This window comes from Trichoplusia ni, chromosome 12 (assembly GCF_003590095.1).
Source record: "Trichoplusia ni isolate ovarian cell line Hi5 chromosome 12, tn1, whole genome shotgun sequence".
In the NCBI taxonomy this organism is placed as follows: Eukaryota; Metazoa; Arthropoda; class Insecta; order Lepidoptera; family Noctuidae; genus Trichoplusia; species Trichoplusia ni.
In genome coordinates this window covers 2232487-2255995 of record NC_039489.1, presented here as the reverse complement: position 1 = coordinate 2255995, position 23509 = coordinate 2232487, and the positions used below count along the sequence as shown (strand labels likewise).

General features: G+C 37.7%; 3 protein-coding genes across 5 annotated transcripts in view; 2 read left to right on the top strand and 1 right to left on the bottom strand.

Annotated features, from left to right (window-relative positions):
• LOC113499480 (DE-cadherin) overlaps window positions 1-23509 on the top strand; it is a 519450-nt gene that overhangs the window by 311118 nt on the left and 184823 nt on the right. The window lies entirely within an intron of this gene.
• LOC113499490 (putative nuclease HARBI1) lies at window positions 13686-16286 on the top strand. Of its 2 annotated transcripts, XM_026879996.1 has the most exons (5): window positions 13686-14902; window positions 14999-15195; window positions 15303-15435; window positions 15520-15661; window positions 15743-16286. In XM_026879996.1, exons 1-5 carry the CDS (start codon window positions 14666-14668, stop codon window positions 16141-16143), a joined length of 1110 nt encoding a protein of 369 aa, XP_026735797.1. In that variant the 5' UTR covers window positions 13686-14665; the 3' UTR covers window positions 16144-16286. The 2 variants fall into 2 exon arrangements, with proteins under 2 accessions (XP_026735797.1, XP_026735796.1); XM_026879995.1 differs by having other exon boundaries at window positions 15303-15661.
• On the bottom strand, window positions 17371-19578 carry LOC113499498. The gene is made up of 4 exons (XM_026880005.1): window positions 18684-19578; window positions 18399-18593; window positions 18165-18306; window positions 17371-17878 (listed from the first exon to the last, which is right to left on the bottom strand). The coding sequence occupies exons 1-4, from the start codon at window positions 18870-18872 to the stop codon at window positions 17619-17621; spliced, it is 786 nt and encodes a 261-aa protein (XP_026735806.1). The 5' UTR covers window positions 18873-19578; the 3' UTR covers window positions 17371-17618.

Below are 23509 nucleotides of genomic sequence, written 5' to 3'. Positions count from 1 at the left end.
ATCAAACCAATTGGGTGCTTTTCTAGAGCGTGTTCTTCTACTATCATTTACTTCTTGAATTTCTTCATCCTCTATAATTTCCTCTTCTAGAAATTCCACTTCTTGCATGATATTGTCACTTTCCTCACAATCCTCAAATTCTTCATTTTCTTCAGTATTCGACACAGACTGGTATTCTTCATTGTTCAAGTTTTCTTCTATATCTAAATATATACACTCTTCTTCCTGCTCTGCTTTTTCAGGTTTATCATGTTTCTTCACAAATGTAACATCTCTCACTACTTCCACTGCATTTTTCCTTGGAAAATAGATCCTAAACCCTTTTGTGTACTCTCCGTAACCTACAAAAATACCTTTTTCTCCTTTTGCATCAAATTTCCTCCTTTTTTCTTTTGGTATGTGCACAAAGACTTCACTGCCTAATGTATGTAAACCATTTACATCAAACTTATTCCCTGACCATGACTCGTATGGTGTTTTTCCTTCTTCTTTGCTATGGTAAGTTCTATTTAGAGTGTACACAACTGTGTTAATCGCTTCAGCCCAGAATACTTTGTCCATTCTTTTTGCATGCAACAAAGTTCTTGCTCCTTCAACTAGAGTCCTCATATCTCTTTCAGCTTTCCCATTTTGCTCTGGACAATAAGGTACTGTAGTCTCATGTGTCACTCCATGCTCTGCCAATAAGGTTTTCATTTCTGCATTTACAAATTCTGTCCCATTATCACTGCGAAGTGTACAAACTGGATTATTTAATGTTTTTGCCCTCATAATAAATTCTTTAATCTTTTCAACAGTTTCCGACTTGTAAGTTAAGAAATTAATTGTCCTATAGTTTGAGAAATCATCCTTTAATAAAAGAAAGTACCTTGACCCTCCTATTGACTTTTCTTCTATTGGCCCACACAAATCAGCATGCACCAACTCACCTGTCTTACTTGTAGATCTTCTACTACTATCAAATGGTAATCTATGCTGTTTGCCTTGTACACAAGCTGTACATGTGTCAATTGGTGACTCACTAAAATCAATATTATTTTTCTTTAAAATTCGTTTCACTTCCTTATAATTTTGATGTACTAACCTCTCATGCCATTCACTCAACTCAAGTTTAGCTACATTAGCCGCCAAAGATTCTGACTTAAAGTCCATTACATACAGCTTCGAACATGATTCCTTATTAGCAATAGCACACACTATTATCCTTGGAAAATACACACTGATCATTAGTCATACTCACTTGAAAACCATTGCATACCACACTACCTATAGAAAATAAATTAATCTTTAATTTAGGAACATGCAAAACATTGTTTATCGAGCAACTGACATATTCTTCACCATCAAATGCCATTAATTTTATTTTGCCTATACCTAGAGCATTTAGGTGTCGTCCATCACCTATCATCACAACCTTAGGAGTGGATAACCTTTCATATTCACAAAATAATTCCTTCTGATATGTCATATGGTGACTGGCACCGCTGTCTGCCAACCATTTTTCATCTATTAAACGATCACTTGCGCTAACTGGCACTTTAGACACAAAAGCATTTTCAGTTTTCTTATTATTTTTAGTAGCTTTACATTTGTCCTTAAAATGACCTGGCTTTTGACAGTTAAAACACACATCTTTAAGCTTACAATCTTTCTTCAAATGACCTGACTTGTTACATAAAAAACATTTAAAATTACCTTTGTTTTTACCTTTTTGACCTTTAGAAAACAATGCTACACTTTCGTCTACCTTACTGCTACTCTTATTATTTAGCCGTTCCTCTTCAACCAAGAGCCGTGCCGTTAAATTATCAACAGTCTGTTTTACTTCTGCACATGATTCCCACGCACTAACAAAGTGAGAATACTTCGATGGAAGTGACATGATGATTTTCGACATAGCCATCCTGTCGGTTACCGCTTCTCCCAGTCGCCTCAAGATCTGCTGCTGTTCCTGCACCTTGGAAATAAAGTCCGCGACACTCATGTCATTTTCAAATTTTAGGGCAAAGAATCGCTGCTGTTGCAGCATCAGTGACGTTTCTCCACTTTTTTCATATATACTGTGCAGCCGGTTCCATACTTCATGCGCTGTTTGACAAGTAATTACTTGATGTAGAACTGGTCCCGCCAATCTTGTCACAATTGCACTCATCGCCTTCAAATCCTTATCTGCCGACGCCTGCTCGGGCTCCGCTGACGCCTGACCGGGCTTCGCCGACACTTCATCTGGTTTTGTCGCTGCCGCTGCACTGCCATTACTGGGTTTGAGATTCGGATTCGTTACAACCTGGTATAATCCTTGTTCTCTCAAAATCACCGCCATCTGGAATCTCCAGACGCTCCAATTCTTTGCTCCCTCCAGTCGTTAAAGGTCTGCAACGATCCACTAGTTAGTAGTTACACTGAAATATAAATTAATTGTTTAAAATACTTCATTCATTATTAATAATATTTATAAGCATTTTGTTAGTAAAAATAAGAAGCAATTACGTGTCAGAAACTGAGGGCCTAAGAGCACCAAGACCAGCAGTGCCAGCACCAAGACCACAACCACGACCGCCGCGCGTGCGGACACGGCCCCTGTTCCCTGCACCACCTCGACCTCCGCGCGTAGTCGCTCCACTTCCACGTCGTCCCCGAGGTCGTTGTAGTCTTCTTATATTAAAAAAGCAGAAAATATGAAAGCTCATCTAAACACCGAAAAAAGAAACCATGCAAAAAAATATTTTTTTAGTTTCTTTAAAAATAGTTCAATACAAAAACCAAAAGAAAAACCACTAATGAAAAAAAATGCAAAAATAAAAAATAAATTAAAATTTTAATGCATACATCTTCCTGAGGCATATGCATACTAAGAAAGCATTCCAAAAACACAAAAAACATGGCTGCCCACAAATGTCAAACGTATGCCGTTGACGTAACCGAGAGAACCTTAATGAGACTATGTACTCCCATATTTCATCAAATATTTTCATGTTTTTGAAAGAAATATAATGCTATCTATTAAATATATTAAAACTAATTGTTTTTACGTCTTAGATCTAACATCAACTTGCCTTCTCATGCATTTTTGGTTGAAATATGACGACAATAAAATCGTCGTTGCGTGTTCGACATTGCATGCTGATAGTTACAGACCGATTTTTTGTGATCATTAACAGAACTATTATATAATTAGTATATGTAATCAATAATTACTTACCGTTCCATCGTTTTTTCGTAAATTAGCGTATTACTTTAATAAAAATCACAAGTTATCACCAACGCAACGATTACGTAGTCAGTAGTCACCTCTGCGATCGCCGAGTTTTAACTGACTCTAGTTTAAATTTTTTTTACTAACGCTGCGCGATATTTTGGCGTCCCTAGTCAGCCTGTTTCTTCTTTATGCATTTGTAACGTGTTAGAAAGGATACAATGACGTGCTTTAGAGCGATTAAGAGAACACACTTACCCATACCGGCTCCCGGTATGTCAACAGTTGCGGCGAAAATGTGTTTATACCGGGAGGCGGTATTTCAAACCTTCTTTGATGATGTTGGAGCTTTGTTTTTCACAACAGAGTGATAGTGTGCATTGTCCATCACAATGGTGGAAGGCTCTGTGATGTTGAGCTTAAGTTTATTATTAATAAATCAGTAAGGTCTCTAATACAAAAATAATTTTCCTTTTCGTCTCTGAAAGTGAGTGAATGAATTAAAGAGCGTACACAAGTCTTACCATCATATTTTGGCTAATTAGGAATGTGATTGGTGCAAGTAACTCCGGCCTCAGTATTAAGCTTGTCCTACTAGGCTTGACTGAAATTCCGACAACTGCAGTGGCGTAGCGTGCATCGGCGGGGCCTCATATAAAAATTGTTTGGGGGCCCTTATATCGTACCTCCGATAAAATAGGGTTACAACTCGAAAAACCTGAATTTTTAGAAAAGCGAAAATAAGCTCAGGGATTTGTTAATCAGTCTTTACTCTTGCAATATTCTTATTAAGTGATACAAATTATATATACTTAAAAAGCTTACAAAAAATACCATTTACCAAAATACTTTCAAATAATATTTATGGTGAAATATTAACACTGCCTCATAAACGCTGTAGTGTTCTTTTGGAAGGGAGTACCATCAATTTTCTTAAAAACATATAACATGTTTAAAAATTGATGCAGCTATAATATTTTGTTCCAAATCGAACTTCCTCCCTATTGGCTTTGTTTATGTACTGTATTTGCATTTTCATAAAAGTTTGAATATGGTCTGGCAATCTGGCCATTATTTTGGTGAAAGCTTTATTTTCTACCAATTTTTTAACTATTTTCATTTTTTAATATTGTGTCTTATGTTTTGCTGTAACTTTTCTTATCGTCGTTTTAAGTTTATCTTTTATTTTTTTGGCTTGATTAAACGTTGAAGGAACTTAAAAAAAATAAATAATAATGCTAGGCAATGCATGCACCAGAAGGATTCGGGCCCTGAGGGTTAGGTAAAAACTTACCTACCTATAACCTATAAAAAATTACTGTTTACTGGATACCGGATACTTTGTACCGGATCGGTGGTTCTCGTCCAAATTCCAACAGAAAGTACGTCTATACTGGGCTTTACAAATATGTTAGTTAAAACAAATCTACATTACAATATGTGTTGCTGCTTGCAAGAAGGAAGGAAGAAGAAAAAACGAAAGCGTCGCGCTCCACAGACAACGAAAAATCGCTTCCGGTCATTGACAATCGGATACACTTTGTCGCTAGATGGCGACACATTCTTATTCACTATCACTGTTGTCACTGTCTTATTCACTGAACGTCAATAGATGGCGCGAACATGGCCCCGGCCTTGGAACCTGCGGCTTCCAACCTGGCATCGCAAGTGATGTTACAAATCTTCGCCCATCGGTCGCAGTGGCAGCGGACATATCTTTGCCACAGCTCGACGAATGATTCCCGAGACAGTACGGATGTCGGCGACTCGAGTGACTCCGTCTCGTCCAGGATAAACACGTACCACTCGCCCCAGTTGTCAATTCAGGGGTGGCAGCTTGTCATCTTTGATAAGTACTAGGCTGCCTATATCAATGCTGTCTTGTTGAGTCTTCCATTTGGTACGTTTTTGTAGTTCAGAGACGTATTCTGTGGACCAGCGTCTCCAAAATTGCTGGCGAAGCTGTGCTATTCTCTCGTAGCGGGACAGCCTCAAAGTTGGCCGCTCGGTGAAGAACTCCGAAGATGCTGGTGAGGTCAACGGTCGGCCAATGAGGAAATGGGCAGGGGTGAGAGGAGTGAGGTCAGAAGGATCAGAGGATAGAGGTGAAATTGGACGGGAGTTGAGGACTGCCTCGATTTGTGCCAAAGCTGTGCTAAACTCCTCGAAAGTCAGTCTCGCGTTACCTACTATACGTCATAGATGATACTTTCACGAGCGTACCACACTCTCCCACAAACCCCCCCCCTGAAGTGTGGAAAATGCGGAGGAATAAATCGAAATTCAATGTTATTACCCGTCGCGTAATTTGTTATATTCTCCGCTTCTCTCTTAAGAAACAAAATAAACTTTTTTCAGCCCCAACAAAATTTTTACCGTTATCAGAAAAGATAACGTTCGGTTTACCACGTCTACTAATAAAGCGCTTTAAAGCTAAAATATAATCACTCGAAGAAAGACTAGTAACAAGTTCCAAATGCATAGCCCGCGTCGTGAAACAAACAAATACACAAATGTAGGCTTTGGTTAGCTGAGCTCCTCTGCCTGATTTAAAATATAAACTGGCCCTGCATAATCTACGCTTGTTCGAATAAATGGGAAGCCACCCATGATAGGTTACCGGTTACCCATGATAGGTGTCAGTGTCCTACCTTTCATACGTGTACATTTGACGCACCCATGCATGGCCACCAACATTCACGCAAAGAAGCTAAAAGAAGTTGAGGACCCGCATGTAATAATCGTTAATATTCATATCGAAATAAAAGAACACTGAAAGGATGTTTGCTGCACAATAAAACAGGATGTTTCTTAGTGTAGTTAAAATAAGACGATAACTCGATCTTCCACTGACTCTAATTATTTTATCCGTATCAATAAAAACATTCAAACTTAAAACTTGACTATACTGTTTACAACTTCGCTTTAAAGGAATATTATTAACTAATTTATTATAAACATCTGGAAATGATTTACTCTGAACTAATAACAATTTTTTGAGCGGCATTGTATTCGCTCACTGATAAGGACCCGGTTCGACGGGTGTCCTTATCCATCTTTATGCGTACGTTATCTATAAATCTAAGGATATATGCAACTATTCGTTGAAGTTTCGAAAATGAACTGTACTTCGCGAAATCAGTTAAACTCCGTACTCTGTAGTCAATAAACACGTTTGTTTACCTTTTACTAATTACTATCGATATTCGTTACGAAATAAAGTTCATCACTAGTGTTGTGCCAACCTAATCCGAGTGTTTACGTTTGAGAATGTTCACCTATAAAATGTTTAACGGATTCGCATTGATAAGTGTCTGAATTGAAAGTCCACTTGCGCAGGGGAAAACAACCAGACTGCAAGACCTCTGAAGACTTCTGACAAATTCTAATTAATTGATGATGATCATCATAACCAGTAATAAGATCATCTACGAAAGTATCTTCGGAGATAACTCTAGCAATAACTTTATCCTTTATCCTAGCATTCTAACGCTAACTGTCTAATACAACGCATAAATACTGAGCGGACGCAGTTCCGTACGTCAATGTATTAAGCTGATACGTATCTAATGGTTCCGTAGGCTATAGGCAAATAGGTCATAGCTAAATTATGAAGCCTGGGAAATAATCCCTTCCTGTCATCCTACCATCCATAAAAAAGTATATATGTGTTATTTATATGGATAAAAAATACTTACACTTGAGAGCAATAAAATCGCACACCTTGAATATTACTAAATAAGGCAGTTGTTTTCGTGAATCTGAACAAAATATAAAAAAAAAACACATATTGTTTGAAAGCCTACCTAATTACCTTTCTAATGATATCAAATACAGTGTAAAAAAATACCCATAAGAGGTTTTAGGGCACAAAACCCCAGAAACGGGTAAAATTACCCAATTTTGCTTGAAGAATAATGAAAATCAAACCCAAAATTCTTAATCAAATTGTTTATTAATAAGGTGTATTCCCTCCCCTAGCCTTAATTACAGCTCTTAATCGATTTTTCATAGACCTTATTAATTTTATAATGAAATCTTGTGGTATAGCGTTCCACTCCTCTTCAATGGTATGTTGAAGATCTCGGAGGCTCGTAGGAGCAGGGCTTCTTTCTCGAACTCTTCTTTTTAGCTCATCCCATACATGCTCAATCGGATTGAGATCAGGACTACGAGCTGGCCACTCCATAGTGGTGATTCCAACATCTTCCATGTAGTCGCAAACTGTTCTGGCGACATGCGGTCTGGCGTTGTCGTGCATTAGGAGAAAATTTTCTCCCATAAGCCACGCAAGCGGCCTCACATGTTTTTCAAGCACTTCTTCGACGTATCGTGCAGCCGTCAGACCCTTCGATCTCGGGCTGGTATTCGCCCCAGTAATGATTACAATGTCAGTTTTAGTGTCCAACATTATGCCACCCCAAAACATACACGATCCACCGCCAAAAGCCACGCGTTCACTTATGCAGCATTGTGAAAATCTCTCTGATGACCTTCGGTAGACCCTTGAGCGTCCATCATGACCATATAAAGTCATTCTGCACTCATCAGAGAACATAACAGACCGCCATTGGTCATACGTGCAATTTAAATGTTCCCTTGCAAATCGCAGTCGGGCTTGTCGGTGAGCTGTGGTCAATTTGGGACCATTTGCTGGGCGATGTGAAGTCAGTCCTGCTTCACCAAGTCTTCTTCTGACTGTCCACCGACTTATACTGACATTGCGGATTTCTCGAAGCTCTTGTCCCAGTTGAACCGCATTCAGTTGCCGATTTCTTAAAGACCTCGACACAAGAAAGCGGTCATCACGCTCTGAAGTTCTGCGTCGCCGGCCAGATCCTGGTCGCCGAACGTAGCCACCGGTCTCTTGAAACCTCTGGTACACACGACGAACAGAGTAGCGGCTCAAATTAAGTCGTCGACCAACTTCACTTTGATTATGGCCTGCTTCGAGCAAGGCAATAACTTGAGCGGCTTCTGCAGGCGTGGTATCCATATTTTTCAGTACGCTTTCAGTAAAGATGTTATCACGTTGACCTACGGTATGCAACTGATTAAAAATCCAAAAACACCAACCCTTTTATACTGCGGGTAAGGGGTGCTAGTAGTGACAATGCTAACGGGTGAATTTGGCTAATTTGGCGTACGGCTGGTTTCTGTAAGTTTCGTGAAGGTCAATGATTTTAATTTTGTGTTTTTTTAAAGCTAAGTTTGTATTGTTTAATTTTGCCTAATGATTTGCAATCAATATCTTTAGATTTAAGAAAAAAAACAGTAATAAACGAATTTACAGGGGGTGTGCGATTTTATTGCTCTCAAGTGTATAATAATATTTTTTCTACTAAGCAGAGTAACGCTAAATATACCCACTTGCGAAGAATTTCTTGACTGCATGGCTAAATACTTGTGCTGCATACTTAACTTTCATCTTTGGAATCTTATTGCAATCAACATGACATTCAGTTAGTTTATTGACTATTCTTATTTCATCATCCCCTTTATCTTCAGTTAAAAGTAATCTTAAATGGTCCCATTTTGCAATTTTTACTATATTATTTTGTTTATATTTTTTGTTAAAAGTTTCTTCGTACTTCCCTTCAGCAATGGGGTGTCCATTTACACCCCATTAAACAATGGAAATATTTTTGAACCAGAGGCTTCAAAAGCACTGGAATTATACTCCTGGTATTCTTTGATATAATTCACCCTGGTGTCACGTTGCAGTTGTTTGACAGTGCTTACATTAAGTGTCGCCTGGACACATATGGTTGCAACCACTATGATGCCAACTTTTTTAAAATTTATTGATAGTATCTATCTAATAATATTTTTTTAAAATCAACCGCTTAAATGCTGCCTCTACAAAAATGATATAAAATTGGCTGCTTTTCATGCCTTTTAGCAATTAAAACTAAGGCGTGATCCGAAATATTTTTAATCTTATTAAATCCTAAATCTTCGAACCCTATTATTTTATTTTGACTAAAGTTAAAACCAAGGCAATCTCATCAAACAAGAGTGCAAATAGTCTTTGTTCCAGAGGAAGTTTTGCTATTACTTTTTCCAAATGCCTCATATTTTTTTCATTTAGGCCTGGTTTAATATTTTATAATAACTATCGTGAGATTGATTCATTATTAAATGCTTATTTCATCGGGGGTGCACGACTAGTTTCGGACCCAACCGGAGTCCTTAATCATGAGCAGACGCGGCGGGGTCGCGAGTCAAAACGCGAGTTCGCGTGAGGAAACCGTTACATCATTTAATAATGGTTTAATATTAACACTGCTTCATAAACGCTGTAGTATTCTTTTGGAAGGGAGTACCATCAATTTTCTTAAAAAAATATAACATGTTTTAAAATTGATGCAGCTATAATATTTTGTTCCAAATCGAACTTCCTCCCTATTGGCTTTGTTTATGTACTGCATTTGCATTTTCATAACAGTTTGAATATGGTCTGGCAATCTGGCCATTACTTTGGTGAAAGCTTTATTTTCTACCAATTTTTTAACTATTTTTATTTTTTTATATTGTGTCTTATGTTTTGCTGTAACTTTTCTTATCGTCGTTTTAAGTTTTTCTTTTATTTTTTTGGCTTGATTAAACGTTGAAGAAACTTAAAACTTAAACTGTGATGTTGGAAACCGCCAAAAGAATTCCAGTAATTTATCTTTTTTTGTTCTTTTTGTACTCCTTTTATTTTCTCCACTTGTTTCAGGACCATATTTTGCATCTTGTTCAGTTCCATTTGCATTGGATCTACGTTGGAAGTCGTCAAGAACATCATTTTCGTTTCCGCGTGTTTCCACCAGTTTTTCTTGTCTAAGTCTAATATTTTAGCGAATGGATAGACTTCTAGTTGTAATTTGATAAATTTATAATCTATGTTCACTATTGTTCACTGGCATGAAACAAGTAGCGCCATTTATTAGTTTTAAGTTGGTACGAATATTTTTCTTTTGTTGTGCATTCAGTTGTATATGTTCTGTTCCGGCCCAATACGCGTGTGTGATACAAAAATAAAAGTAAAGTAAATTTATAAAAACTGCATTATTATTTAATCAACTATTTCAACATTGTAGCCGAGCGTGATTCTAAAGTAAAAACTCAGTGTAATAAGTAAAAGAAGTGACATTAAAGCATAGAACAGGGGTCACCAAATGGCGGACCGCCAACCCATTTTGTGCGGACCGCAAGAACACAGCAACTTGCACTACAGAGCACGAAATTTAATAAAAATATATCTCCCGCACTATCTTTGTTAACGTCAATTCGCCAAATTTCGACAAACATGCAAGTTCGCGGATTGTTAACGGTTTATCATCGGGGCGGGGAAGCGCGCGGGACGTCGCGTCGCGCGGTCGGAGCGCGCGAGCGGGCGGAGCGGGCGGGGGTGATAGCGCTGCCGGCCGCCCCGCCGCGCCGCGCCTTCCGGCGTGTCAGTTTGTTTTGTTTTAATTTTGAGTGAATGTCTTGACGACCCACGTGCTTGAAATATTACGTTTGCTTGTTTAATTTACGAGTTTAAGTACCTACCTGTTTACATTGTTGAGTTTTATTAAGATGGAACCGAAAAAAAGAAAAGTTGAAGATGAAAATAGACAGTTTTTGCCAGAATGGACCGATTTATATTGTTTTACACTGCCAAATCGTGCTGGAGCAGTACCAATGTGCTTGATTTGTAACCAAACAGAGGCGTTAATTAAAAGCTCGAATATAAAACGCCATTATGATACCAAACACAAATCATTTGCCCAAAACTTTCCAGTTGGTAGTGATCTGCGAAAGTTTAAAATTGCAAGTTTACTTTCAAGTTACTCAACTTCGACCAAAATCATAAGTCACTCAATGACTGAACAGGAAAAATGTGGTGAGGCTTCTTTACGCATTTCTTGGATTCTTGCTGAGCACATGAAACCATTCACTGATGCTGACGTAGTTAAAGAATGCTTTCTCGAGGTTGGTAATGCTTTATTTGAGAACAAAAACGATGTTGTTGAGACGATACGACGGATTCCGTTATCTGCTTCTACTAGCACCAGAAATACACACGTTTTAGCAGAAGAAAATCATTGTGATGTGAAGCGGCGTTTAAATAATGCAAACTATTACGCCTTGGCTATGGATGAATCATGTGATATCACTGATACGGCACAGTTAATTATTTTTGTACGCTACCTGGACCAAACAAAAGAAACTTTTGTTGAGGAGAAATTGGCTCTTTTGCCACTATTAGGAAAAACTCGAGGAGAAGACAAACAAAGCAATAATGGATGTTTTTGATAAAGATGAGTTAGACTTGAAAAAGCTTTTATCGGTAACTACTGACGGTGTGCCAGCAATGGTTGGGAGTAACAAAGGACTAGTTCGCTTGTTGAGTAGCAATGCAAGGTGTAATGAAAATTTGATTTCCTACCACTGTATTATTCACCAAACTGTGCCTTGCAAACTCAATCGTAACTTGCAGCGAATTATGCAAGTAGTGATGAAAATAGTGAATTTTCTCCGAGCGACATCATCACTGCAACATCGTCAATTGAAATCATTTCTTGAAGAAGTTGATGCACAATATGACGATCTACTGTTGCATAATAATTTGTGGATCTCGTGGCCTATGATGTCCTGTGGGAGAAATTGGCTAACACAAGTGTGCCGACAGAGTTGGTATCTCTCCTGAGGTATTGGTATATCAACCAGGAGAACCGTGTGAGGTGGGCGGGCGAGCTTTCGAATGCGAGCAGGTTGGAGTGTGGGGTGAGACAAGGGGGGTTGAGTTCTCCCTTACTCTTCAACCTGTACGTAAATGCCTTGATTGAGGAGCTTAGCGGCATGCGTGTCGGATGCTATGTTGATGGTGTTTGCTGTAACAACTTCAGCTATGCAGATGACATGGTGCTGCTGGCTCCCTCAATCGGTGCTCTTCGGAAGCTTATTGCAGTGTGTGAGTTGTTTGTTGCCTCTCACGGTTTGATATACAATGTAAAGAAGTCCGTATGCATGGCGTTCAAATCGGGTCCAAAGAGTCCACCAATACAGCCGATTGTTCTTAATGGTGTATCGCTGAAAAGAGTCTTCAACTTTAAATATCTTGGACATTGGTTAACTGACGACCTGAAGGACGACATGGACATGGAAAGGGAACGCAGAGCACTGTCAGTTAGGGCGAACATGTTGGCTCGCAGATTTTCCCGGTGTACAGATGGGGTCAAAATTACCTTATTTAAGGCATATTGTACCTCACTATACGCTGGGGGTCTGTGGGCTAACTATACCCAAAGGGCTTATAGTGCTCTGCGAGTCCAATATAACAATGCGTTCAGGGCACTGTTACGGCTTCCGCGCTTCTGCAGTGCATCGGGCATGTTCGCTGATGCACGTACCGACGGGTTTGATGCCCTCTGGCGTAAAAAGACTGCGTCGCTTGTCGGTCGGTTGCGTGGGAGCAGTCACAGCATCCTGAACACTATAGCTAATAAGTTCGATTGTCCACTAATGTATAAGTTTGTACAGCGGACTAAGTCCCTGTTCACCATACTGTATTAATTTTAACTTTAATTTGTTTTTTATTTTTATTTTATATTTACTCATGTACCTGTTTAGTATGGATCTCTGTTGTCCGAATAAATAAATTTATTATAATAATGTGAGATGGTTAAGCAAAGGCTGCGTTTTAGAAAGATTCTTCAGCATTTTAGAGCACTTAAAAATATACCTTTTTAATAGTGATCAAACTTCAGCAAACGCCTATTTAAGTTTCCTAAACGAAAAAGAAAATGTAGCTGCCATTGCTTTTTTGACGGATATTCTTAAACATATCAATGACCTGAACCTTAAGCTTCAAGGCAAGGAAAAGCTTGTATGGGAGGTCATGTCGGAAGTAAAAAGTCATACGAGAAAACTTGATCTCTTTATTAATGATGTTGGTAGTGAAAGCTTACACTTCCCTAATTTAAATAAAATAATCAGCGGTGACAGCGAGATTGATGTCGGCCAATACAAGACGTTCATTACAGATCTGAAATCGGAATTTGAAAACAGGTACGCAGATTTTAAGAAAATTGAGAATGTTGTAGAAATCCTCAGCAGCATTTACTCTCTGCATCCTGATGGTGAATGGAGCAACGAAGCTGCAAATGTTTTCGGAAGTGATAAAGCTACTCTGCAGATAGAAATGATCGATTTCCAAGAAAACACAGTTTTAAAACACAAACATGCAGAAGTTTCCTGTGAAGAGTTCTGGATAAAATTTGTGTGTGGTAATAAATATCCAGAACTAAAAAAAATAGCTATGAAACTTCTTACTTTGTTTGGGTCAATATATGTTTGTGAAGCAGCATTTTCAAAGATGAATTTCATTAAGAATAAATTTCGATCTCAACTTACTAATGAACATCTCCAGGATTTAATGACAATAACGTGCACCAATTATACTCCAAACTTCAGACAGATAGTCCACAACAGAAAAAATCGTTTTCCCATTGAAAAGTAAAAAAATATCTTTGTTATTTCCGTAACTACATTTCTTTAATAATTTTTTTTTCTATAAAATGTTCGGACCGCGATGGTCATTTCATTTCTTAAAACGGACCCCGAGCATAACTAATTGGTGACCCCTGGTGTAAACTATTCAAGCTGGAAACTAAGGTTATTAACATTGTTAGAATACAAAGAATGTATCGAGGCTGTAGTAAGCAAAAATGAAAAGGAAAAGGAAATTGAATGGAAAAAGAAGGATTTGAAAGCAAGGACTATAATAATGAGCATAATCTCAGATAAACAACTAGAATATATTAGTGAATGTAAAACATCAGCAGAAATGATGAAGAGAAGTTTGACAAGATGTATTTAACACAGTCTACAGCAATGCAAATAATATGTAGAGGCAAAATTGAAGAAATTAGATTGAGCAATTATAGTACTGTAGAAGATTTTTTTGTTGACTTTGAGAAAACAAAAAATGAGTTCAAAGTGGCAGGGGAGCAGTAACACACAAAACATACATCGCTGTCTTTGTCTGTATGTCGACAAAGATGATTCATCTCGAATTGGTGGGAGATCTCACATCAGATACCTTCATCGCAGCTTTCCGAAGATTTGTAGCAAGACGGGGAAGATGCGCTCAGATATGGAGCGACCAAGGCCGCAATTTCGTCGGAGCAAACAGGCAGCTGGGGGCTTACTCTTGATTTCAATTCCGATCGGTCGACATTGGAATTGTGACGTTTCGCACTCTTGAGTTCGATGCTAGCGCCACATTGGTTTGAAATTGCATGTTCATTATGGGGAACTAATTGAAATCGGATTGGGCGCTAAACGGTACTCTTGAGTTTATTTTGACAGCTGCTTATTGCGCCAATATTACGGTGGGTTTGAATGTTGATTGTGATTTTTCCAATTACTAAAGAGTAACTTTTAAGAAATTGTTTTGTGTTTTACGTGGTTTTCTTTCGATAAAAAGTGTTTAATATGGCACGATTAGCGGTAATGTACAGTGTTTCGTTAAATTCCCATAAAAAACAACTGAAACAAAGACGAGATGAGCGTCGGATGATGCGTTATACGGAGAAAGCGTTTTCGATGAATGAAAACGAGTTTAAAGCCAATTATAGGGTGAGCAAGGATTTGTTTCACGAAATATTCGAAAACATAAAGCCTTTTATGCAATCCCCTAAGAGAAGAAGTGATTTATTACCAAAATATAAGGTAAGTAAATAAGTTCCATTTGATGCATGACCTAGCAATGTTATCATGACATTTGTTTACAAGATCAATAGCTTAATAAGTACTTATTTCTCATAGGTTTTAGTGGCATTGTCCTTTTATGCTACTGGGAGTTACCAAAGGCTAGTTGGAGGCAGTTATGGGACCCTAATGAGTCAGCAATCTACTTCTAGTTCTATTCGAGAGGTAACAGCAGCTCTTAACCATCCCTTAATACAAAGGAAATGGATCAAGTTTCCTCAAACTCGTCGTGAAAGAGATGCTGTAAAACTGAGGTAGGTAATGAGAAATACCCAACTCATTTATTGAACTTAATAATGTTTTATATTCAATGTGCATTGATTTTACAATAGCAGTAACTATGTAACATGTCTTGTTTCAGATTTTTTGAAAAATTCAGTATACCATCTGTTATAGGATGCATTGATGGCACTCATATAGCCATAATTAGAGCATCAGAAAATGAAGAGAGATTTTTTAATCGCAAACATTTTCATTCAAGAAATGTTATGATTGTTAGTCAATATTTTTGGTTATTACTGAATTGTAATTCATTGCTTATGAAATTAGTTAAATATCTTTGTTTTATATATTTTCAGATAGCTGATTCAGACTTAAGAATACTGTCAGTAGACGCTTCATTTGGAGGAGCATCACATGATAGTTTCGTCTGGAATCAGCATCCTGTGAAACAACATTTAATTGAATTAAATAATAATGGGGAAACTGTATTTTTACTAGGCAAGTAAATTATTTAAATAGTTAATCTGAGATTGTAGTTTTGTTGATTGTGAATACATTTTAATTTATTTTACTTTGCAGGTGATTCCGGGTATGCCCAGAGGGAATACATGATGACACCTATTGTAGATGCTCATCAAGGGTCCCCTGAGGAATATTACACCAAGTTACACTGCACTGCACGGAATACCGTAGAACGTACCATTGGTGTCCTCAAAAACAGGTGGCGGTGCTTAATCGGGCATAGGGTTCTACATTATCATCCTGATGTAGCAGCCAAAATAATTAATGCTTGTTGTGTTTTACACAACATGTGTATCAATAGGATTTATTTTGACCAAGATGAGAATACAGCAGAATATGGGAATGATTACCCAACTGTAACTTCTCAAGAATCAACTAGCAGCACAGCTGCTGAACTAAGACAAGGCATCGAAAAGCGAAATGTTTTAGTTCAGCAGTTGTGGGCAAGCAGAAGGTAGCCTAAAACTTTATAAGGTTCTCATCGTACCTTATAAAGGTGAAGTGGTAGAAAGCTAAGTAGGTAGGTTTATAATATATTATTATAGGTGTAAAAGCATTGTTTCAAACTATTTTTGCATGGTAGTATTAAAATAACATAAGATTAAAATATATGCTATATTATCCTTATCCTTACATATTATAAAACAAAGTCCCCCGCCGCGTCTGTCTGTCTGTCTGTCTGTTCGCGATAAACTAGAAAAGTACTGAACGGATTTTTATGCGGTTTTCAACGATAGATAGAACAATTCTTGAGGAAGGTTTTAGTGTATAATAAGTTTAGGTTTTGTGTAAACTGACGATATTACAGCGATATTAGTTAAACATGTCGGAAAAAATTAAGCCATTCGAGAGCTTTCATCGAGAACGCTGCCAAAACCTTTTGAGTTACAACAAAACAATGTATCGCGGGTTTGTACCTCTTTAATAGATCTACAAAAAAGTCCGCGGTGGTATATGTCTATCTTCCAAGGATAACCCACAATAACCATTTTTATGTGTTTTCTTAATACAGTAAAATTATTGGTTACTTACGAACCTCTTTTTAACAATACAGTATTAATCCTTATCCAAATAAATAAGTTAGATATATTATGCATGTAATATAGAACAAAATTGCCTTTTACACTACGCCAAAAATGTTAATAGGAAATGAGTTATCGTAATATTAAAATCTCCGCGCGAGAAATTAAAAATCGATGAAACGTAGCGAAGATATCGTTGGCATCTATATACTAATTGTACTATATATATACTAATTACTATGTATATACTATGTATGTACTATGTATATACTAATTGTTTGTTTGATTGTTTGTTTGAAAGCGCTAATCTCAGAAACTACTGGTTCAAATTGAAAAAATATTTTTGTGTTGAATATACCATTAATCGAGGGAGGTTTTAGGCTATATGTATATCATCACGCTGCGACCAATAGGAGCGAAGAAAAAGTCATAACTTATATCTTCTAACCACGCAGACGAAGTCGCGGGCAACAGCTAGTATAATATATGCAGCATTAACAATAATTATTTATATTTCCGTAGTGTCCTACTTTTAATAACAATTGATATTTTTTTGCAAAACATTATTAAATAGGTAAAATAAGAACTTTTTAGAATGTAAGACATTATTGTAAATGTTGTTCTTCAAGAAATAAATTATCAATTTCTAAGAAAACAACCATTAATAAAATAAATCTTTTAATTACCTACTATAACCTAATCTATACCTTATACATTTATTTTAGAGACAACAGCTGACAGCGTTTTAGGAAGAACTTTTTGTTTATTTTTTATGAACATTTTGCTTGATTACGAACATATTGGGAATCTTCATTTAACTAGGATGTTTAACTAGTATTTTTACGGTTTAATACATAAAAAAAAATCTAAGGGAGGTCTTTGCTGAAAAAAAAATTGTTAAGATGCCTTTCTTAAGGTTCTGGCATTTTTCTGGCTACGTCTGAAATTGCTGTAGCTATAGATGTTAAAGCCCTTGCAATATTGCCAATTTGTTGTGACAGTTGAACTAATGCTTGGGCTGTTGTCGTTTCGGCTTCAATCCGTCGCTCTTCCATCATGGCAAACCGTTCCATCGTCACTGTATCCTGCCTCTGAGTTAAAGACCGGCGTCGCCGTCGTGGAGGATTGTTACTCAACAGAGGCGTAGTCTGTAGTGGCGTGGTCACAGGTACTGAAATATATATAAAAAAATAGAATCTCCATAAATTTACTCAAGTAGTGTCAAACTGTTGTTACAAAAAACAAGTCCTTATGCCATAGCTCGTAACGTGATAAGTGCCAAACCACTTTAAATGTTACACACTTAAGTTGGGTTGCGTGACTGACTAAAGGTATTTGGAGTGTATCCTTTGCTTGAATACAAATCACAACTATGCAAAGGTTTATTTTAGTATACTCTTTGAATAGGAAAGAAAAATACAAAATTAGCACTAGAATCATATCGCGTCAAGACTTACTTATGGTTTCTGGTATTATTTCACTATGTGATGTGCCAAGTATAGGGGAAACATGCACCGGTTGCTCGAACTGCATTTCCATGACGTCATGGTGGCTTACCTCTTCTTCAACAACCTGTGGTTCTGTACCAACAGATCTCGGCTGAAATAATAAAATGATATGTTGTTGTTATTTCATAAATAAAATATAATGTATAATAAATATCACAGTTGTCTTAAATTTTATAGACATACCAATTCAGGAAATGGATTGACTGCCAAGCTTGAGTTGCCAGTCGCAAACTCTTGTCCACCCATCACTGCCACCAACCTTTTATCTAGAGCAGACAATGTTGGCAAGTTGTCTGCTGTCCCACCACCAGTGCGCCTCATTGAAGATGAGAGTTGTGCGCACTGTTTCTTCAAACCACATTTCTTCTCAGCCCAATACTAAAACATGCATTAATGTTAATGAAATTACTTGCTATTTAATTACTGCCTGATAATAGTGATTCTAATGTCTAATTGATTTTTTAATACTTTAGCCCAGCCTTGACCATCTTTATTAGCACCTCCAATAGAATTCAAGGAGGTTGCCAAGCTTGCCCATTTTCGCTTCGTTTCCAATTTGGCTTGACTGGTCCGAAGCAAGCCTTTGGCTATGCCTGGATTTTGCTCCAGGAATTCCACCAAACATTCTATTTGAGAATACGTTGGTCGATTCGTCATTTTAGCAATAAATTGGAATACTTTTATTAACCATGTAACAGGTAATAATTACAATATTTTACTGATGAATCATTAAAAACGTTTATCTATACAGCAATACAGTAAAATTGTATGTTTACTTACCACTTCTTTAAAACTTTACTTTTATCTATTTAAGTAACTTAACGGACACAAATTATTTTAATAATAAAAGGAACTTAATGCAATTTTAATGTTCCAACTAACTCGCACTCCACTCTCAGAACCACATCAAATTAAAATTTGGTAACTTTACGCGCCACTTGACATTTTTTAAACAGTGTAGGCAACGATTCTTCCGCATACAGCCAAAGCCGTGGTTGATTTAATAATTTTAATTTTTTTTTACACCCAATGCATTGGAAACATTAAAATTATTTAAATTAACAATTATTTATATCACATATTATAAATCAGTTTTGTTATTAAAAAGATATAGCATTTTAAAGACCTATTACCGGTTAATCGTCAAGACTTGAACAACACTCGAGCGGCCCGCAACGTAGCTAACTTCACTTCTAACAAAACAATATCGGGGCAATCCCGATTTCAATCCAATGCTGACAATATTGTATTCAAGAGTACCGGATCACGTGACTGCAAAATTGACATTGGAATCGCATTGGTTTTGGATTGGAATTAAAATTAGCTTGAAGAGTAAGCCCCCAGGTCGCAGATTGGACTGAAGCCAAGTTACAATTCGAAGGTTCAATCGCTGAGATGCTAGCTGAAGATGGCACAAAGTGGCACTCTATCCCCGCCTATAGCCCTCACATGGGCGGACTATGGGAAGCTGGTGTGAAAGCGATGAAACATCACCTAAAACGAATCATGACCCACAATACGACCTACGAAGAGATGAGGACGTTGTTGTGTCAGATTGAGCTGACTGCAACTGAAACCACTAACACCTGGTCACTTCCTTGTCGGTGAAACACCAATCATTGTACCGACACCGAACCTCCGAGAGGTCCCGATGAGTCATTTATCAAGATGGCAGCATCAACAAAGATTATTGACTGACTTCTGGCACAGATGGCAAGAAGAATACCTGACAACACTGCAACAACGTTCCAAATGGTCAAGGAGCTTGACTTAGGACACATTGTTCTAATAAGGTCAGATAATCTACCTCCGGGTAAATTGATGATGGGCCGTATTATTGAGAAACACCCGGGTGCTGACGGTGTCACGCGTGTGTACTCTGTAAGAAGTGGTGATAGTGTAATGCAAAGGTCATTTAATAAGTTGTGTTACTTACCCATAGACACGGAATGTTGATTTAATTTTGTATAACTATTCATAGTATTAAGTTTTAATTTCTTTTATATCTGCAATAGGAACATTGTGAAAGGGCTATATACCCTTTGGTGGGCGGTATGTTGTGTTAGAATCTTATGTATGTGTAAAATCCTTTTAAGTATGTATAATCTGTGTGTGTCATTATAATATTAAATATAAATTATTCTTTAAATCCAGTGGCAAATAAAACAGTTTTAAGAAACCACATCTTTCTCTTACTCAGAACTCCTACAAACAAATTTGAACCTTAAACTCTACAATATATGGTTAGATGAATCTGAGAAGTTAGATATCTACTCAGAGAACTATCACCTAGCTATAGTTATATTGGAGATTTTCTTGATGTAATTCCAGAGAAACAAAGAACAGTTGATTATGTATATTCAAAGATTAAGAAAAAACGGGTTAGTCCCGCTATGGTATGGTCCCGGTATGGCACCCTCTTAAAATACCTATCAAAAAGTCCCGCTATGGTACCCATCTTTTAGATCTACGTTAGACAATAGAAGGTACAACTGAAAAGAAAAGTGTATCTATAAATAAATATTTTTAGGAGTGTATCAATAAAACGTCTGTTTGCGATATTAAATCAGTCTTTTATTAATTCAAAATATTTATAAAAAAAATATCAAACAGTAAAACGAAATATTAATTGCAATGTAATTTTTAAAATAATCAACAATATTAATTACCAATAATCAACAATAAAAAAAATATAAAAAATCCACACTTTGATATGTTAATCAGAAAATCACCAATGGAGATAGCTTTATTTTCGTAACTTTTTGTTAGCTTTTGAATCTGGCGGTCGATTTCTATACTTGTTCTTTTTCTTGAATTTATAGGTGATCTTTTTAGTCGAAAGCTATAACAAAAATCATCAGTTATTTAAGTTAAGCTATATTTTTTTCAGTAACCGTCTGTGTAATAGAAGGCGACAACCAATAATATCTACCAAAATAAATAAAATCAAATCCATTTTCAAATTCTTCTATGTACTCGTATTATGTAAAAAAATATATATCTGCTTTTAAAAATATTATATCTGCTTAAAAATATTGTCTAAAAAATACAACTTACTTGGTTTGTTTTATATCAAAGTGACATGTGTCGTTGCCAATTGTTTGCAGAAACAATAATAAACTGGGATTTTTTCCAATAATTTTGTTGAATCTGCCATTCCATGATTCCGCCAAGTTAGTTGTTCTATGACGTTCATTATGGCAACACCAAATGAGGTCTGGATATTCAAGCCACTGAGTGACAAAATAGTCATTGAATTTGGTCATAGCTTCATCGTCGAAACTGAAAAAATACTTATTAAACGTTCGTACTTGTAAAGCAATGGAATTAACAGGTCCTTACTGATATTGTTGTTCTTTACTTTTTTGCCATATAATTAGAGTTAAGTACTCAAACATCATTTTGGAAAGTAACCAAGATATTATACCTATTTTTCATTATATGCAGCCAGCCGTCTTCAATATCTTGTTTTGGCAAAAACGCCAAGCCTATGCATTGCTTAACATGGTTCGAGGACTCTTCGTGTTCCATGAGATTTAAAGATTTCGCTTTTTTGATAACGTTCTTTTGAAAATGTACGTTACATCCATTTATTTTGATATCAGGAAAAATCTTCGCTGCTGCATTTATTACTCCTATTTCATAATCGAAGGTAAATTTCGATGGACGCCATTCAGGCAAAGTTTGTTTAATCAATTCGAAAACTTTTTCATAAGTTTTCCCTTCTTTGTTTTTTAACAGAATATAAAATAATGGTGCTACATTCGTGGATAAGTCAGTGCTTCCCATGTCTCCATGAATGACATAAACTTGTTCGAATGGGTTTGGGCAGCCGTCGAAAGTGCCATCACCAAAGTAATGCGTTACACATTTTATATGTTCCTTTACTTCTGTCGAGGAAAATATAATTATTCGATTACAGTCTTCATTACAATAATCAGCCAATACATACTTATTAAATTCTTCTGGTATTATAATTTCTTCCACATTCTTAAATTGTGTTTTTGGTACGTTCAACGACTTATTTCGGTGTCTGTATAATACTGTTTTTAATTTTTTATAGTCAGGAACATTTCCTGTAAGGTGTAACCCTTTGTCTTTTAAGTTACCCATGTGTTTTTCGAAAATTTTCTGGACTGATCCGTAATTTGAATTTACTTCTTTTTTGCACTCACTTATAGCCATTTGAACTTCATTGTCTTCAAAATGTGGCACGCACTGATCACTGTGTTTATAATCTTTAATTATTGTATTATTGGTATTCTCAATAGTTATATATCCACTACATTTAATACTATTTCTCCTATTTACACAATGCCAAGTACTTGAATTTTTATTTTCTCTGCGTTTAATATATTTATGTCCGGCACGTAATAAAGTTTTTCCACCGCGTCGCCTTATTGGGCTTGGGGCGCTTGGGCGTGGAGGGTGAAAGCCGGCTCTTGGGAGCCTTAGGGCACCCGCGGTAGTTGGCGGGATGACCTTGCTCTCCGCAGAGGACGCAGCTCGGAGGCTCCGAGTCTGGGACTGGGATTTTGGGGCGGGGGCAGGACGCCGTGGCGTGGTCGCCTAGGCACTTGACGCACCTGGCGCGCGCCTTGCAGTAAGTACTGGCGTGCCCGTCCAACTGGCAGTTGTGGCACTGCCCGGGAGGACCGCGTTTATGCGGGGTCTCGACTGTGATGCCAGACAGGTGGCATACTGTCTTGACACGGAAGATTGCCTTCATGGCGGCGGATCGAGGAATGACGGCCAATACCATTTCGTATGGCGTTAGGCCTTTGGTGCGGTGCATACGGTGCACCTTGGACACGGCGATGCCCTGCGCCGTGAGGTCATCTTCGATCTCCTTAGTGGAGAGCGAGACTGGGAGGCCCTTGAGGACGACCCTAAGGGTGCGTTCCTCAGGGAGGGCGTAAGTGTGATACTGCAGGTGACGTGCCTGCAGCATCTCCGTCAGCGACCTAAAGTCGCCAGACGTCGGGACTACGATTTTAATGCCGTCTTTTACGAGACGGCCACTAGTGAACTGGACGTGATGCGTGGTGCACCACGAGGACACTTCTGTCCATTTTTCCTTCTGGTGAAGGAAAATCGGAGGGGGCTTTTGGCTGCGAGGGTGGACCCTCTGCGAACCAGAAGTGGAGGGGACCGCTGAGGCCGGGGAGGCGGCAGCTGCGGGGCGGGGGTTGAGGCAGGGGCGGACGCCGAGGGGGCCTCGGTCTTAGCGGCCTTCGCCTGGGATTTTGACTTCGCTTTCCGCGAACGTTTCTTACCGACGACCGTGAAGTTGT